The 19,577-nt window shown below is 34.9% G+C and overlaps 1 protein-coding gene across 9 annotated transcripts in view; it reads right to left on the bottom strand.

The window, feature by feature from the left end:
• The window catches only part of PDE1A (phosphodiesterase 1A), a 350,907-nt gene that overhangs the window by 113,009 nt on the left and 218,321 nt on the right, over nucleotides 1-19,577 (bottom strand). For all 9 annotated transcript variants that reach the window (XR_009564587.1, XM_060302177.1, XM_060302179.1 and 6 more), the window contains exon 3: nucleotides 3,448-3,561. Coding sequence is in view for 8 of the 9 variants with exons in the window: in XM_060302177.1 (XP_060158160.1) it covers nucleotides 3,448-3,561 (114 nt within the window). In the remaining variant the exon portion in view is untranslated. The remainder of the gene's footprint in view (nucleotides 1-3,447; nucleotides 3,562-19,577) is intronic.

Raw genomic sequence — 19,577 nt, 5'->3', positions numbered from 1 at the left:
CTAGGAGAGTTCTTGGCACATAGCTATAATAATAGGCTATTAGTCATAAATGTTAGGGATTGTTTTTTCGAGAATTCACAATTCTACTCATCAGAATGTTTTACACATTGTCATCTAAATCTTTCAGAGGTCATTGAAACCCATCCTGTTTGATAGCAATACTCTGAGAGAAGCCAGTTATAGAGGGAAGAGCACTAAGTAAGAAGTCATACCTTAATAAAGAAGATGTGGCACATATATACAATGGAATATTACTCAGCCATAAAAAGAAACGAAATTGAGTTATTTGTAGTGAGGTGGATGGACCTAGAGACTGTCATACAGAGTGAAGTAAGTCAGAAAGAGAAAAACAAATACCATATGCTAACACATATATATGGAATCTAAAAAAAAAAAAAAGGTTCTCAAGAACCTAGGCGCAGGACAGGAATAAAGATGCAGACGTAGAGAATGGACTTGAGGACACAGGGAGGGGGAAGGGTAAGCTGGGACGAAGTGAGAGAGTGGCATGGACTTATATATACACTACCAAACGTAAAATAGATAGCTAGTGGGCAGGAGCCACATAGCACAGGGAGATCAGCTCAGTGCTTTGTGACCACCTAGAGGGGTGGGGTAGGGAGGGTGGGAGGGAGACACAAGAGGGAGGGGATATGGGGATATATGTATATGTATAGTTGATTCGCTTTGCTATACAGCGGAAACTAACACACCATTGTAAAGCAATTATACTCCAATAAAGATGTTAAAAAGAAAAAAATTCATACCTTAGTTACTAGTCACAGTTTTGCCAAAGTCTAGGTTTGTGACCTTTGCCAAACCAGTTTACTTCAAGAGCTTTGGCTCTCTCATTAGTAAAATATGGAAAGTAATGACCACCCTGCCAACTGCACAGGATTGTGGTGAGATTAATATGAGATAATGAAGCTAAGAGCTCTTGGAAGATGGTACAAATGTGGGGTATTATCATTAATCCAATTTAAAATTCATGATGCCATGGAGGCATTAAAATAAAAGAGTGAAAAATTTTGTGCCATTTGAGTAAAAGTTGGGAATGATGTGTTGTTAACAGCTGGGATACTTTGCTGTAAAGAGGAAAAAAACCCACATTGTATCATGAAGCAGTTAAGCATTTTTTTCTTCCCACAAAAGAGCAAGTTTCAAAAGAAAAGGAACTATACTTTGAAATGTAACATATGTTTAAGTGAATTAGGGATCTTGGGGAACTAAGTTAAAAAATATCTATGAAATCATAATTTTCTGGAAAAGGAAATACAACAGAGAAATTAATAGATAAAGCATATAATAGTCTATCAAGTGAAAGATGAGACACTTAGGCAAAATGGATAGTTGCATTATGTCATTACAAGATGTATAGTGTAAATCTCCAAATAATTATTAAAGGTAAAAGTTCTTCAGTTTTATAAATAAGTATAAAAAATGAAATGTCCAGGACAGATTGAAGAAATCTTAAATACGTTAAGTTCAGTCAACTTGTGAACAAGAAACAGCACACACAAAAATGAAGGCAAGGAAATTATAGGAAAAATACCTGATTTTAAAAAAATTTACACTTTGAATCTCTGTTCACATAGAAGAATCATATACATTTATATATATTCAGTGAAAGTTAACCAAAAAATCATTCTAAAAGTATACCTATGATTTTTTTTCTTAAGTTATGACTTCACACTATGCTTTAACAGAGTTCTGTTCTGGGGACAAAGAATCACCTGTGCAGCATGGTCCTCACCACGCACTTTTCTATCAGTTGCCAGTAAAAATTCTTATTGTCTAAAATTTAAATGTCAGTTCATGATATAGGAAGATCAAGTTTCCTTTCTGAGGGGAAAAAAATCAGAATGAAAGTTATGAATAGTATGTCACCTTCTATGAAAGGCAGAGGGAAAATATGAAATAAAAATTTATAATAAATCACTGAAAATATACATAAGAAATTTATGACTTGGGGAACTTAAGTAGACTGGGAAACAGGTGGAGACAAGACTTTCATAACATACCTTTTCACATTGTTTTGATTTTTGAGTTGTGAATTTTTTACCTATTAAATAAATTGTTGTATGTGTGTGTGTCTCTAAGTCCAGTACACATTGATATATAAAAACCTGTCTCACATCTGACTTAATGTCTCTCACCTGCCCATGCTCAGGCCTGACACAGGCAGGGACACCTGTGGAAGAGAAGGGGCATGATGAATGTCTTCACTCTCCATGCCCCGTCCCCTGTCCCACCCACTTTGCTGCTTCTCCTTGCTCAGCAATCTGGAGAGGAGGCAGGGGTCAAAGGGTCTTACAAGACTGGTGTGTTTGTTGTCATCTGTGTGACAAATACCCAAATGTTGGTTATTTTTTTCTCCTGGGGAGCTTTTGTGCGTCCCTCAGAGACAGCTTACTACACCAAGAGGGTACTTTGTTCTCTGATATTTGGGCTGAATTTTTACGATTCCTACCCTGGCTTCTATATCAACAATCACCCCATGAAGGCTGTTTTCCACCCTCTGAAGTCGGTATCCTTTGGTCAATACCTTTAAAAGACCTCTCTACTCCACCTGCCTCATGACTTTGAAAAAACTCAGTACCTTTTCTGTGCTAAAGTCTGGAAGTGCATGTCTTTGCCTCCACAGGGTCCCTCTTTACAGTCCTCCCTTTAGGCCAAGTTTTCTTAACCTCCATGCTATTGACATTTGGGGCTAGACAATTCTTTGTTGTGGGGGATTTTCGTGTGCATTTTAGGATGTTTAGTGGTATCCTTGGCCTCTACCCGTTATGTAACAGTAGCACGCCCCCATCAACAAAACAAGAATGTCTCCAGAAACTGCCCAATGACCCCTGGAAGGCAAATGGCCTGGTTGAGAGTCACAGCACTAGCCTAACAACACTCTTCAAATGAATTGCCATTTCCTAATCTCCTTACCATTCTGCTAATTATCAGGCTGGGTGATGGGGTTTAGGTGATAATCAAATACACATTGGAGACTGCCCCTTAGCAAGCCCTGCACAGAGGGTCTGATAGATAAATATCATGAGAATATGTGGGCACGTGACACCCATTTTTTCAGAAGGAACTCCGCAATCTTGAGATAATAGGAAAATTCTTACATCAGTGAAAATCAGTATAAGCCTACACTGTCTCTGACATTTAAAAATCTGGGCCTAAGGACAGTGAGAGTAGGGGTAAAGGAGACTTTAATTTGTTTATTTTTTGACTTTATTATTGACTATTTTTTATTATTCAAGCATTTGGATTAAAATTTGTATTTTTTAAAGAAAGAATCATAATTCTTCCATAGCTACATGAAGAAGAACATTTTAAGTTTTAATAAGATTTTGATTTTGGTTTCATGGTTAAGATATGAAAGGAGGGTCAAGAAAAAGGGAAAAAAAGAGAGAGGCAAAAAGTTAAAAGTGAGAAGAGGTTAAAACTTACCTTGTTTCATCGATATAAACTGCTTCCAGCACAGATGCTGCATATTCAATATTCTTCTTTAAGTCTACGATGTTAACATCACCTTTTTCCAGCTGCTTCACTAAGCATCTTAGTCTATTTCCAAAAGTTGGCCAAAAAGAAAGAAAAATAAAAAGAGATTTATCATAACTGTATGGAAAATAGTCCAATATTAAATATACAAATTGGGTTACACTTTCAGTATATCTTTCCAGGTCATTAAATAGAAATATTTTTAGGTATATTTGGGGTATAATTAAGATCAGTCTTTATCACTTAAATGACTCAGAAATTATATTCACCTCTCAATAATATTAGGGCTATAGGTTGTTAGTTTAGGTACCATATTTCAAACATAGTTTTTCTGAAAATTTAAAACAATATAGGTATTTTCATAAAAGTATTTCTAACAGTAGAATTTATTTTATGGCTGTTTTGCTCCTTCAGAGTTGGCACTAAGAGAATATTTAAAGTCTACTCTTTTGACTACCATTGTAGCAATTATTCACTGTATATAGCAGTAAAAACAAAAATAAAAGGCAAAAGATTCAAGAAAATATAATTAAGCTGAGAAAAAAATATATGTATGCATGCTTAGTATTTTTACTGCAATGGTTTTTCACTTGAAGGAAAACTATAAAATATTTTCTCTTGGTTTTGCCCATGGGATGATGTATCCCAATTGTCTGAGAAATTTTAGAACATGCCTGGACTTCTGACTCACAGAAACTGTGATGTAATTAATACTACTGTTTTAAGTCACTAAATTTTGGGATAATTTTTTATGCAGCAATAGATATCTCATGGAGTGAGATAATACAAATTACCTCAATAAGTTTCTAACACTTTAAAAAACTTTTATGCATTAATTATAAATCCAGTGTTTCTGAAGATACTGCCCTTTACTAGGCAGAAAAATAAAACATATTCTTTAGTCAGTACACACTATAAATAAACATTGTAAAGACAATTTACCCATTTTCCTAAATCAGCAGACAGAATTTAATTCCATTCCTAAGAAAATGTATTTCAGAGAGAATGGAGTGTATCTACTTTTAGGCACTGTCTTAAAGATAGTGTAACAGATTTTCTTTAAATTTACTTTGGGTGATTTCCAATATCAAGGTTTAGGGTATAAAGGCAAGTTAAGAATTTCAGCAAGGGTATTTGACATTTCTCCATCCATAAGAAATACTTTATTTCTCCATGGAAAAAAACCACACCTAGATTAAAACTTCTTATTCAGGAAGCTACAAAGAATTACTTTTTGTACCATATACTTTTGTGTGATAAAATATTAGCAGACAACAACATTGCCAAATAAATTCCATGTATCAATAAACAAGTCTTATTTGTACAGAGTCAGCAAAGTAAAACAAAACAAAAATAATAACTAAAACAGGTTACTTAGAAAGAAAAAATTAAGCCTGGCTTTGAGGCTTGTGTAAAACACCGAATGTGATGACAAAGGAACAACACATAGAATTTTGAGGGATTTTTGTAATGCTTATGACCCAAGCACATTATACTTAGTGGAATTATGTTTTATGTGGGCAGCAAAAGAAAAAGTGTGATACTTTGCAATGGCTTAAAAATATTCCAGTCATGTAGCCTTCTTGCGAAAAGTGTTGGTAGAGCTTGGTTGTACGGCTTTGCTGTATTTGGTTGTATGATGTGGTCTTAAAAACCATGTGAACTTCAGATGGTTACCTTCCATTCTTTCTGAATAACTGAACTCTTATATTATTTAAGTTAGCAATTTTCACTACTAAAAAACTACATTTTCCAGTTGTCTCCAAGCTACATATGGTCAAATGACTGCATGCTGGTTAAGGAGAATAAGAAGGTCATTGAGTAAGACTTTCAGAACAATTATTTTGAAGAAGGCTAACTCAGCTAGAAGGGATTCTCTTTTACCCTTGCCTGTTCCTTATTGCCTGGAATGCAGTGGAACTGTCTGAAGGTCCAGGAGCTATATAGGATCATAAAGTGATCTGACTAAAGGAAGCTACCCACTAAGAATGGCAGAGAAGGACGAGGGAATTGGTCTGGTTTCCATGCTGTGAATCCACCTGAATGAAATCACCTACATCTGGACTTACTTCATAAGATAACAAAAAATAAAATGTTGTGTTCAAGCCACTATTATTTTGAGATTTCTTATTTCTTATTAAATTTTGAATTTTATTTTATTTATTTTTTTATACAGCAGGTTCTTATTAGTTATCAATTTTATACACATCAGTGTATACATGTCAATCCCAACCTCCCAATTCATCACACCACCACATCCACGCCCCCCCCGCTTTCCCCCCTTAGTGCCCATATGTTTGTTCTCTACATCTGTGTCTCAACTTCTGCCCTACAAACCGGTTCATCTGTACCATTTTTCTAGGTTCTACATACATACATTAATATATGATATTTGTTTTTCTCTTTCTGACTTCCTTCCTTCCTCTGCAAGTTTTTGGAAGAGTTTGAGAAGGATGGGTGTTAGCTCTTCTCTAAATGTGTGGTAGAATTCGCCTGTGAAGCCATCTGGTCCTGGACTTTTGTTTGTTGGAAGATTTTTAATCACAGTTTCAATTTCATTACTTGTGATTGGTCTGTTCATATTTTCTATTTCTTCCTGGTTCAGTCTTGGAAGGTTATACCTTTCTAAGAATTTGTCCATTTCTTCCAGGTTGTCCATTTTACTGGCATAGAGTTGCTCGTAGTAGTCTCTTAGGATGCGTTGCATTTCTGCAGTGTCTGTTGTAACTTCTTTTTCATTTCTAATTTTATTGATTTGAGTCCTCTCCCTCTTTTTCTTGATAAGTCTGGCTAATGGTTTTATCAATTTTGTTTATCTTCTCAAAGAACCAGCTTTTAGTTTTATTGATCTTTGCTATTGTTTTCTTTGTTTCTATTTCATTTATTTCTTATTTTTAAATTTTTATTTATTTATTTATTTATATTTGGCTGTGTTCCGTCTTCGTTTCTGTGCCAGGGCTTTCTCTAGTTGCGGCGAGCGGGGGCCACTATTCATCGCCGTGCATGGGCCTCTCACTGTCGCAGCTTCTCTTGTTGCGGAGCACAGGCTCCAGACCCGCAGGCTCAGTAGTTGTGGCTCACGGGCCTAGTTGCTTCACGGCATGTGGGATCTTACCAGACCAGGGCCCGAACCTGTGTACCCTGCATTGGCAGGCAGATTCTCAACCACTGTGCCATCAGGGAAGCCCTATTTCATTTATTTCTGCTCTGATCTTTATGATTTCTTTCCTTCTGCTAACTTTGGGTTTTGTTTGTTCTTCTTTCTCTAGTTCCTTTAGGTGTCAGGTTAGATTGTTTATTTGAGATTTTTCTTGCTTCTTGAGGTAGGCTTGTATAGCTATAAACCTCTCTCTTAGAACTGCTTTTGCTGCATCCCATAGGTTTTGGATCATTGTATTTTCATTATCATTTGTCTCTAGGTATTTTTTGATTTCCTCTTTGATTTCTTCAGTGATCTCTTGGTTATTTAGTAACATATTGTTTAGCCTCCATGTGTTTGTGTTTTTTATGTTTTTTTTCCCCTGTAATTCATTTCTAATCTCATAATGTTGTGGTCAGAAAAGATGCTTGATATGATTTCAATTTTCTTAAATTTACTGAGGTTTGATTTGTGACCCAAGATGTTGTCTATCCTGGAGAATATTCCGTGCGCACTTGAGAAGAAAGTGTAATCTGCTGTTTTTGGATGGAATGTCCTATAATAATCAATTAAACCTATCTGGTCTATTGTGTCATTTAAAGCTTCTGTTTCCTTATTAATTTTCTGTCTGGATGATCTGTCCATTGGTGTAAGTGAGGTGTTAATGTCCCCCACTATTATTGTGTTACTGTCGATTTTCTCTTTTATAGCTGTTAGCAGTCGCCTTATGTATTGAGGTGCTCCTATGTTGGGTGCATATATATGTATAATTGTTACATCATCTTCTTGTGTTGATCCCTTGATCATTATGTAGTGCCCTTCCTTGTCTCTTGTAACATTTTTTATTTTAAAGTCTATTTTATCTGATATGAGTATTGCTACTCCAGCTTTCTTTTGATTTCCATTTGCATGGAATATCTTTTTCCATCCCATCACTATCAGTCTGTATGTGTCCCTAGGTCTGAAGTGGGTCTCTTGTAGACAGCATATAGATGGGTCTTGTTTTTGTATCCATTCAGCAAGCCTGTGTCTTGTGGTTGGAGCATCTAATCCATTCATTTTTAAGGTAATTATTGATATATATGTTCCTATGACCATTTTCTTAATTGTTTTCGGTTTGGTTTTGTAGGTCCTTTTCTTCTCTTGTGTTTCCCACTTAGAAAAGTTCCTTTAGGATTTGCTGTAGAGCTGGTTTGGTGGTGCTGAATTCTCTTTTGCTTGTCTGTAAAGCTTTTGATTTCTCCATCGAATCTGAATGAGATCCTTGCAGGGTAGAGTAATCTTGGTTGTAGGGTCTTCACTTTCATCACGTTAAGTATATCATGCCATTCCCTTCTGGCTTGTAGAGTTTCTGCTGAGAAATCAGCTGTTAACCTTATGGGAGTTCCCTTATTTGTCGTTTTTTCCCTTGCTACTTTCAGTAATTTTTCTTTGTCTTTAAGTTTTGCCAATTTGATTACTATGTTTCTCGGTATGTTTCTACTTGGGTTTATCCTGTATGGGACTCTCTGCACTTCCTGGACTTGGGTGGCTATTTCCTTTCCCACGTTAGGGAAGTTTTCGACTATAATCTCTTCAAATTTTTTCTCGGGTCCTTTCTCTCTCTCTTCTCCTTCTGGGACCCCTATAATTCGAATGTTGTTGCGTTTAATGTTTTCCCAGAGGTCTCTTAGGCTGTCTTCATTTCTTTTCATTCTTTTTTCTTTATTCTGTTCCACAGCAGTGAATTCCACCATTCTGTCTTCCATGTCATTTATCCATTCTTCTGCCTCAGTTATTCTGCTATTGATTCCTTCTAGTGTAGTTTTCATTTCAGTATTGGATTGTTCATCTCTGTTTGTTTGTTCTTTAATTCTTTAGGTCTTTGTTAAACATTTCTTGCATCTTCTCCATCTTTGCCTCCATTCTTTTTCCGAGGTCCTGGATCACCTTCACTAGAATTATTCTGAATTCTTTTTCTGGAAGGTTGCCTATCTCCACTTCATTTAGTTGTTTTCCTGGGGTTTATTTTGTTCCTTCATCTGGTACATAGCCTTCTGCCTTTTCATCTTGTCTGTCTTTCTGTGAATGTGGTTTTTGTTCCACAGGCTGCAGGATTGTAGTTTTTCTTGCTTCTGCTGTCTGCCCTTTGGTGGATGAGGCTATCTAAGAGGCTTGTGCAAGTTTTCTGATGGGAGGGACTGGTCTTGAGATTGCTTTTAAATGCAGCTGAACGCAATCCTAACTGATAAATCAAATGAATAAGAAATGAATCAAATTATGGTCTTTTGGGGGTATATGCCTAGTAGTGGGATTGCTGGGTCATATGGTAGTTCTATTCTTAGTTTTTTAAGGAACCTCCATACTATTTTCCATAATACATGCACCCTAATGTTTCTAGCAGCACTATTTACAATAGCCAAAACAAGGAAGCAACTTAATGTCCATCGACAGAGAAATGGATAAAGAAGATGTGGTACATATATACAATGGAATATTACTCAGCCATAAAAAGGAATGAAATCAGGTCATTTGTAGAGACGTGGATGGACCTGGAGTCTATCATACAGAGTGAAGTAAATCAGAAAGAGAAAAACAAATATTGTATATTAACGCATATGTGTGGAACCTAGAAAAATGGTATAGATGGTCCTATTTGCAAAGCATAAATAGAGACACAGACACAGAGAGCAAATGTATAGAAACCAAGGGGGAAACAGGGGTGGGTGGGAGGAATTAGGAGATTGGGATTGACACATATACACGATTAATACTATGTATAAAATAGATAACTAATGTGAACATACTCTGTAGCACAGGGAAGTCTACTTAATGCACTGTGGTGACCTGAATGGGAAGGGGGTCCAAAATGGAGGGGATATATGTATATGCATGTCTGATTCATTTTGCTGTACAGTAGAAACTAACACAACATTGTAAAGCAACTATACTCCAATAAAAATTAATTTTAAAAAATGAAACAAAATAAGGAACTCAAGAATAGAGAAATTATATGAAACAAGAGAGGACACTCCTGGTAAACTATACTCAGGTTCACTTCCTAACTCATGACAGCCTGCAGTTGTTCCCAGGGAGTCATCCATCAGCAGATCACACGTGATGAAACCTGGGACATCAAAAGGCTCTAATACTTACACAATGAACATGCTTTTTCACAGAGATATCTTGATGTAGTTTAAAACCAACAAACATTATAAATTGTTATATGTTAATAGGGGTAATAACCTGTAATCTGACACAAGAAATAGCTTTGAAAAAAATACTCCAGAAAAGTTTTATCACCCGACACAAGAAATAGCTTTGAAAAAAATACTCCAGAAAAGTTTTATCACCCAACTAGAAAAACTAATTAGATATGGTTATAACTCTGTAAAACCATAGCTACCTATACACAGACACACACAGACACACACGCAGACACACACACACTCTCATACACACACCTCTAAACTCACTATGTCAATACCAAAAAACCAGAAATATATTTTGGAGGGTTATTAGGACTTCCTTTATCTCCTTTGCCTGTATGCACAAAATTTCCTTTAGTGAGTACACATTTCTATTTACATAAAAAGAAAAAACCTTTGTATTGTAAAAAGATTATTTATAATTAGAACAGCATGTTAAGGAAACAATTTCTATATTTGTTATTTCAATGTGAATTTGCTTTTGTAATCAATTTATGCATACAGTAATCCCCAACGATCTTATTTAGGCTTTAGTTTCCCTTTGTAGATAATACAAGGCCAAACATTATCATGAATCATTTTCAAATGATCATACATTTTAAACTGGTGGGTTCTAAAGCATTAAGGCTTTACTGAATATATCTGTACAAATTTTTTATTTTTTTAAGAAGATATAGACTGTTTATCTAATTCCTAAACTATCCTATGAGCAAATTCTCAGAACTGAAGAAGAAATCACAAAGTCATATGATAAAATAAATAAGTTCCCTAAATTTAGTAAAAACTCTTTTAAATAATGATTTGGTTTCTTTCATCAGAGTAAGCAAGCCGAGTGAAAAACAGTACAGTGTTACCAGGACTAGGTATATTCTACTGGTTCCCAAAGCTTAAGATAAGTATATGTACTTTATGTTCTAACTTGAGCACTTTCTGGCCCAGCAATTCAGCAATCTGTGGATAGAGACTCCACTGGCTTCCCTGCACGGTAGCAAACAAGAGCTGTTCTATCAAACAGCAAAGACCTGCTGTTTGTAAGCAGATAATATTGCCAAGAAGGTAGTAAAACCCAAGTCTGTTAAATAAATAATTATTTAGCATTTATTACTGCAACTGGGGCTGTGTAAGAAAAATTGTGTATATGAATACATATAAGAATGCATATATATGGATACACACACGTAATGCACCACAGTACCTGTCTTCAAGATATCTGCAATCTCTGGGAATGGCATGACTTATGCAAATAATGTTGTCAAATGTTGGAATGCATACATTTCCCATTACTTCTTTTCCCTAATTTCCAAGCAAACTGATTTAGTCACTGTGCCTCAAACACTCTCACATCATCCTAGATTCAAGTTCTTATTTCTTACTGAAATCCCTTTCTCCCGTACCCCATCTTTAACTGTCTGAATCATGTTTAATTACCAGGCATATCTGGGATGCTATCTATATCATAGGTACTTAGAAGATTTTTATCCACTGTGATCTCTCGACTTAGAAACTAAACCACACTTCATTAATCCGTCACTTATGAAATTGGTATTTCTCTGGCTTTCACTATAATTTTAATATTTTGTGCATGATGTTTTCCCAACTGATTTTTCAACCAATAAAAAAATTGCAAGGCCTGCAAAGAAGGAACATTGATCCATAATAAGGATAAAAATCAGTCAGTCAAAATTGACCCCAAAACTACAAAGATGATAGAATAAGTAAGCAAGGATGTTAAAAGTTACAATTAAAACAATAACATACTACTCAATACTCTGTAATGGCCTGTATGGGAAAAGAACCTAGAAAAAGAGTGTATATATATATATATATATATATATATATATATATATATATATATATATATATAAAAAACTGATTCACTTTGTTGCACACCTGAAACTAACAAAACATTGTAAATCAAATATACTCCAATAAAAGTTAAAAAAAATAACATAAACAACATTATGCCAATAAATTCAACAACTCAGACAAAATAAACAATTTCCTCAAAAGATGCAAGCTACTAAATTTCAAAAAGAAATTAATAAACTGATTTTGTAGTTAAAAACTTTCACACAAAGAAAACTTCAGGCCCAAACGACTTCATTGGTGAATTCCTACGAACATTTAATGAAGTAATAATACCTATTCCCTACAAACTTTTCCAGAAAAAGAATCCCAACTCATTCTAGGAGTACAAAATTACCCGTATAACAAAACCAGATGAAAACATTAAAAGAAGAAAAAGAAGCAGCAGCAGTAACATATTAATGAATATGCCTCATGAACATAAATGTAAACATTTCTTAACATTTTAAGAAATCAAGTCCACCAGTACATAAAAGAATACTGCATCATCAAAGAGATTTATCCCAGGAATGGAAAGGTTGTTATAAAATTGAAAAATTAATCAATGTAATTCACTATATTAAGAGACTAAGAAAAGCCATATGATCATCTTAATAAATACTCAAACAGTATTAGACAAAATCCAACATCAATTGCTGATTGAAACTCTTAGCATTTTAGGAATAGAGGGGAGCCTACAAAAATCTACAGCTAATGTCATAAATAATGTTAAATGACTGAATGCTTTCCTTCAAACATCAGGAACAAGGCTCTAGTCTCACCACAGATATTCATAATTTCACCAGATCTTTCAGCCAAAGCTATAAGGCAAGAATAAAAGCTATCCAGACTGGAAAGAAAGAAATAAAACTGTCTTTGTTCATAGACAACATGGTTGTCTAAGTAGAAAATCTGATGAAATATAACAAAAAGTTACTAGAAGTAATAAAAAGTAATAAATGATTTTAACAAGTTTACAATATAAAAAAGATACAAAAATAATATCATTCTATATAATAATAATGAACAATCTGAAATTAAAATGAAAAGCAATACCATTTACAATAGTACTGAAATGTAAAATTCTTAGATATAAATCTGACAAACTATGTCCAGGCCCTATACACTGAAAACTATAGAACATTGCTGAATGGAATAAAGGTAGACCTAAATAAATGGAGAGATGCACCATGTTTATGGATTGGAAGACCCAATATTGTTAACATGTCATTTCTCCACAAATTTATCTATAGATTCAATACAACACCAGTAAATAGCCCAGCAGGATTTTTGTTTTTGTATATATTGACATGCTGATTCTGAAATTCACATAGAATCAAGGAGCTAAAATAGTCAAAACAAATTTTACAAAAACAACAAAGTTGGGGGATTTACACTACTTCAAGACTTATAAGACTTCAAGACATTTTAAAGCTACAGTAATCAGTACAGAATAAATGGCATAATATAGTACATTATTAGCAACAAGATAGTATAACAGATCAATGGAACAGAATATAAAGTCTAAAAATAGACCCCCAATATATAGTCAATTTATTTCAGAAAAAGATGCAATGATAATCTAGAGGAAAAAGGATAACCTTTACAACAAATTGTGCTGGATCATTAAAAATGTCCATGTGTAAAAGGAACTTTGATCCATATATGCATCACAGATTTAAATGTATATCTTAAAACTAGAAACCTAGAAGAAAACATAGGAGAAAATCTTTTTGACCTTGAGTCAGCCAAAGATGTCTTAGGTACAACACCTACGAAAAAAATAAGTTGAACTTCACCAATATTAAGAACTTCTGTTCTTCAAAAACATTGTTTCAAGAATTAAAAGACAAGCCACAGACTGGGAGAAAATATTTGCAAACCATATATCTGATAATGGATTTTCAGAAAACATATAAAGAACTTGCAAAACTCAATAATAACAAGATAAACAATCCAATACAAAATCTGCCAATGATTTTTTTCTATCACCAAAAAAGATATATTCATGGCAAACATGAAAAGATGCTCAGAATTACTGGTCACCAGAAAAAATTCAACCTAAAATAATAGTGAGATATAATCAAATACCTATTGGAATGACTAAAATTAAAATAACTGATCATACCAAATATTGGCAAAGATGTAAAGCAAGTTAAACTACATACACAGCTGTTGGGAATGTAAATAAGTAAAATCATTTTGGAAAACAGTTTCTCAAGAAGTTACACATGTATCTACCATGTGACTCAACCACTCTATTCTTTGATGGAGAGAAAAAGAAATATATGTCCTTACACATACTTGTACATGAGCATCATAAGCAGCTTTATTTGTAATAGCCCCAAACTGGAAACATCCCCAATGTTCATCCACAAGTAAATGGAAAAACAAATTGGGGCATATCCATCCAAAGAAGTTCTACTCATCAATAAAAGGAATGAACTATTGATACACATAATGATAGGAGTGAATTTCAAAGAATTATGCTGAGTGAAATACGATAGATGCATATGTATGATTCGATTTATATAAAAATTTTAAAATGTAAGCTATTCTTACAGTGACAGGAAGCAGATCAGAGGTTGCCTGGGAGTGAGGAGATGAAGGAGGAAAGGAGGGGAAGGGTTACAAAGGAGCTGGAGGAAACTTTGAGGGTAATGGAAATGTTTGTTTTCTTCATTGTGGTGATGGTTTCATAGGTGTACACAGATGTTCATACTTGTCAAATTATAAATTACACAGTGAAATATGTAATTTGAGATAGAAAAAGCATATATGTTAAATAGATGCTTCTGTTACATATCTTTATTTTTCGTCAATTTTATTAAAATGCTTAAATTTTTAATATATACTATCATGAAAGGCATGATAAAAAATCGAAAGTAGCATTAAACTGTTAATGATCTTTCTCCAAGGAGAATGACACTAAGTTTGATAATTCATAAGACTTTTAAATCAGCCTGAATATTAGGTGCTGAACAGGCTTTGATGTTCGTAGCTTTTTGGTGGGACTTCCTTACCTTCTAACGATCAGAACATTTAAAAGAAGATAGAAATGAAAACAGAAACCATCTTTGAAAATAATTGATTGGATCTGTGATTCAATCAAGCAGTTGCAGAAGAAAAATAATTTCTACCATTGAACAGAGTACTGAGCTGTAGAAAATGATTATTTTTTTATTCAAATATAGACCCGACACTTTCTAAATGAAAAAATACTCAGTATAAAGGGATGTAGTTTTCAGAATCAAGCACTTCATATACTCTAAACTTACCTTCTGAGATTGCTACATGACCCTATCATGCAAAAGGACCACCTACATGACTAAGAATATTATACTGAAAAATCCTGTATGTCTATGCATGTCTTCATTAATTCTAGGATAAAAATGTCCAGGATATCCCTAATGCTGTAAAGCATGAATGATATATACATTAATAATTTAAGAGAGAATTGATACTCATCATATTTCTGTCAATGTCCCCATTTTTGACCTAACTGAACAAAAGTGAGAAGGATATGGTTGTAAGAATGTCATCTTAAGAAGCAGAAGAGGTAAAGCTAAAAGAATATCTATAGTGATATTAACATTAACTTTAAAATATGGCCATACGCAGGAGTGCACAAAAACACAAATAGGTACTGCCAGAACTAGAAGCTTCTATGTCATTTTCTAAGTCCTGCATGCCTCTAATCTTAACATGATAAAAAATGATGATAAGAAGCCATTAAATAATGAAATTGTGTTGTCTACTCTGTAGGACAATGCTTAAGAAATTAAATTCTAATCTTAGTCTAAAAAGCAAGGCTTATAGATTTAAAGTCTTTTTAAGATACTTTTTTTTCCCACAGAGGTCAAGGTTATAATTGTAAAGCTCCTTGATACCTTTATTTTATAGAATAAATCATTCCCCCCAAAATTGGTATCATTGAAAAAAATGGGAACAATTGTATGGCAGACACTATTGCTCTTTAAAATATATTTACATTCTACATTTAAAAGAGCAAAATAACTCCGCTGGAGAATATATAATGGAAAAGTATTTTTTTTTAACATCTTTATTGGAGTATAGTTGCTTTACAATGTAAACAATGTTTACCTCACTACAAATAACTCAATTTCATTTCTTTTTATGGCTGAGTAATATTCCATTGCATATATGTGCCACATCTTCTTTAACCATTCATCTGTCAACGGACACTTAGGTTGCCTCTATGTCTTGGATATTGTAAATAGAGCTGCAATGAACATTGTGGTACACGACCCTTTCTGAATTATGGTTTTCTCAGGATATATGCCCAGTAGTGGGATTGCTGGGTCATATGGTAGTTCTATTTGTAGTTTTTTAGGAACTTCCATACTGTTCTACATAGGGGCTGTATCAATTTACATTCCCACCAACAGTGCAAGAGGGGTCCCTTTTCTCCACACCCTCTCCAGCATTTATTGTTTCTAGATTTTTTTTTGATGATGGCCATTCTGACCAGTGTGAGGTGATACCTCATTGTAGTTATGATTTGCATTTCTCTAATGGTTAGTGATGATGAGCATCCTTTCATGTGTTTGTTGGCAATCTGTATATCTTCTTTGGAGAAATGTCTATTTAGGTCTTCTGCCCATTTTTGGATTGGGTTGTTTGTTTTTTTGATATTGAGCTGCATGAGCTGCTTATATATTTTGGAGATTAATCCTTTGTCAGTTGCTTCATTTGCAAATATTTTCTTCCATTCTGAGGGTTGTCTTTTGGTCTTGTTTATGGCTTCCTTTGCTGTGCAAAAGCTTTGAAGTTTCATTAGGTCCCATTTGTTTATTTTTGGTTTTATTTCCATTTCTTTAGGAGCTGGGTCAAAAAGGATCTTGCTGTGATTTATGTCATAGAGTGTTCTGCCTATGTTTTCCTCTAAGAGTTTGATAGTGTCTGGCCTTACATTTAGGGCTTTAATCCATTTTGAGTTTACTTTTGTGTATGGTGTTATGAAGTGTTCTAAATTTCATTCTTTTACATGTAGCTGTCCAGTTTTCCCAGCACCAATTATTGAAGGGGCTGTCTTTTCTCCACTGTATATTCTTGTCTCCTTTATCAAAGATAAGGTGAACGTATGTGTCTGGGTTTATCTCTGGCCTTTCTGTCCTGTTCCATTGATCTATATTTCTGTTTTTGTGCCAGCACCATACTTTCTTGATTACTTTAGCTTTGTAGTATAGTCTAAAGTCAGGGAGCCTGATTCTTCCAGCTCCGTTTTTCTTTCTCAGGATTACTTTGGCTATTTGGGGTCTTTTGTGTTTCCATACAAATTGTGAAATTTTTTGTTCTAGTTCTGTGAACAATGCCATTGGTTATTTGATAGAGATTGCATTGAATCTGTAGATCGCTTTGGGTAATATAGTCATTTTCACAATGTTGATTCTTCCAATCCAGGAATATGGTATATCTCTCCATTTGTTTCTTTCATCAGTGTCTTATAGTGTTCTGCATGCAGGTCTTTTGTCTCCTTATGTAGGTTTATCCTTAGGTGGCTGTATCAATTTACATTCCCAACAACAGTGCAAAAGTGTTCCCTTTTCTCCACACCCTCTACAGCATTTATTGTTTGTAGATTTTTTGATGATGGCAATTCTGACCAGTGTGATGTGATACCTCATTGTAGTTTTGATTTGTATTTCTCTAATGATTAGTGACGTTGACCATCTGTATGTCTTCTTTGGTGAACTGTCTATTTAGGTCTTCTGCCGAACTGTCTTTAGGCTCAAAACAAAAGGGTGAAAATCTTCTTAGAACTTTCAGATTACTTTCTCCACCCCAAGTAACAGGAGACTACCCTTACCTATTCCTATAGCAAACCTGGAAAGGAGGCAGGACTGCCAGATTGAAAACAGAGAGATTAAACAAAAGTCAGCATGTTGAGTGATGATACCCCAGGTTCCTTTCTCCCACCTATTTACAGGATGAAGATTGAGGGATTCACTGCGGGAGAGACTGAAAAGACCCAGAGAAATGAAATTTTGGAAACCAACAGTTTGTACTTGCTGAAGCCCAGAAGGTGACAAGCACCACGTATGACAAAGAGATTCTAATCACTTTTCAGAGCCACACTCTTTAATATTAATGGCCTGTCATCAATTTGCAAGCCTTGAAGGAAAACCTCAAACATGAAAGACATATATTTAGACAAATAAAGGAACTTGGGGCTTCCCTGGTGGCGCAGTGGTTGAGAGTCCACCTGCCGATGCGGGGGACACGGGTTTGTGCCCTGGTCCGGGAGGATCCCACATGCCGCAGAGCGGCCGGACCCGTGAGCCATGGCCGCTGGGCTTGCGCATCCGGAGCCTGTGCTCCACAATGGGAGCGGTCACAACGGTGAGAGGCCCGCATACCGCAAAAAAAAAAAAAAAAAAAAAAAAAGAAACTTGAAGGAAACAGAAACAATATAGAGACCAAAGGAAAACATAAAAAAAAAAAACCTGAATTGACCACAATGAGATATCACCTCACACCTGTCAGAATGGCTGCCATCTGTTGGCAAGGATGTGGAGAAAGGGAACGCTAGTTCACTGATAGTGGGAATGTAAATTGGTATGACCACTATGGAAAACAGTATGGAAGTTCCTGGGTATTTATCCAAAGAAAATGAAAACACATATTTGAAAAGATATATGCACCTCAATGTTTATAGCAGCATTATTTATAATAGCCAAGATACGGAAGTTGCCTAGGTGCCCATCAACAGATGAATGGATAAAGAAGATGTGGTACATATATGCAATGGAATATTACTCAGCCATGAAAAAGAATGAAATTTTGTCATTTGCAACAACATGGATGGACCCAGAGGGTATTATGTTTAGTGAAATAAGTTGAACAGAGAAAGACAAACATTGTATTTTCACTTATATGTGGAATCTAAAAAATAAAACAGATGAATGAATATAACAAAACAGGAACAGACTCATAGATACAGAGAACTATTGGGTTGGCCAAAAAGTTCGTTCGGAAAGCTCAAACGAAATTTTTGCCCAACCCAATATTTTATAATAACTTTAAATGGTGTATAATCTATAAAGATATTGAATCACTTTGTGGTAAACCTGAAACTAATATAACATTGTAAATTAACTATACTTCAATTTAAAAAAACGGAGAAAAGTAAGGGAAGATTTATTCGTGAAACAAGAACATGATGGTACTTTTAAAAAATAGAATAAATGGTGATGAAAGCGTTCTTGGGAATTGAAACTGATGATTTATTACATACAAATGTCAACAGAAGGGGTAGAGGATAAAGTCTAATATGACATGAAGTGGACAAAAAGACAGCAAAATGAATAATAGAATAATAATGATAAGAAAATTAGAATGCTGGTTCAGGAGATGTAATATCTAGCTAACTAAAGTTCTAGAAATCAGGAACGGAGGAAATTCTCAAAAAAACCACCCAATTTTCTAGAACTAAGAATCTCCATTTTGAAAGAGCCTACTGGGGTCAGTCTCATGAGCATGAAACCTGATAGTCACAGAGGACCTTGAGCTTAGAAGGACCTCGCCCCGCTTAGCTTAGTGCTCTGCTGTCACCATCCTGAAATTCTTAATTTTTGGACAAGAAGTTCCGCATTTTCATTTTGCACTGGGCCCTGGACATAATATAGCTGGTCCTGGGGTCAACCTACAATTCTACACTCAGCCAAACTATCAATCAAGTTTGAAGAAAGAATAAAGGCATTTTCAGATACTCAATGAGTCTAAAAATTTGACTTTCTATGCATTCTATTTCAGGAAGCCCCTGGGGGATACCTTTGACCAAAACAAGAACATAACACTAACTCGAATACAGGTAAGTGAAAAAGGGAAGCCTCCAAAGGAGAGATATGTGCCCATCCTAGGAATTAACTAGGAGTACAGAGGAA

Source organism: Globicephala melas, chromosome 7 (genome assembly GCF_963455315.2).
Source record: "Globicephala melas chromosome 7, mGloMel1.2, whole genome shotgun sequence".
In the NCBI taxonomy this organism is placed as follows: Eukaryota; Metazoa; Chordata; class Mammalia; order Artiodactyla; family Delphinidae; genus Globicephala; species Globicephala melas.
The sequence above is the reverse complement of the archived record's forward strand: the minus strand, read 5'-3'. Positions and strand labels throughout refer to the sequence as shown.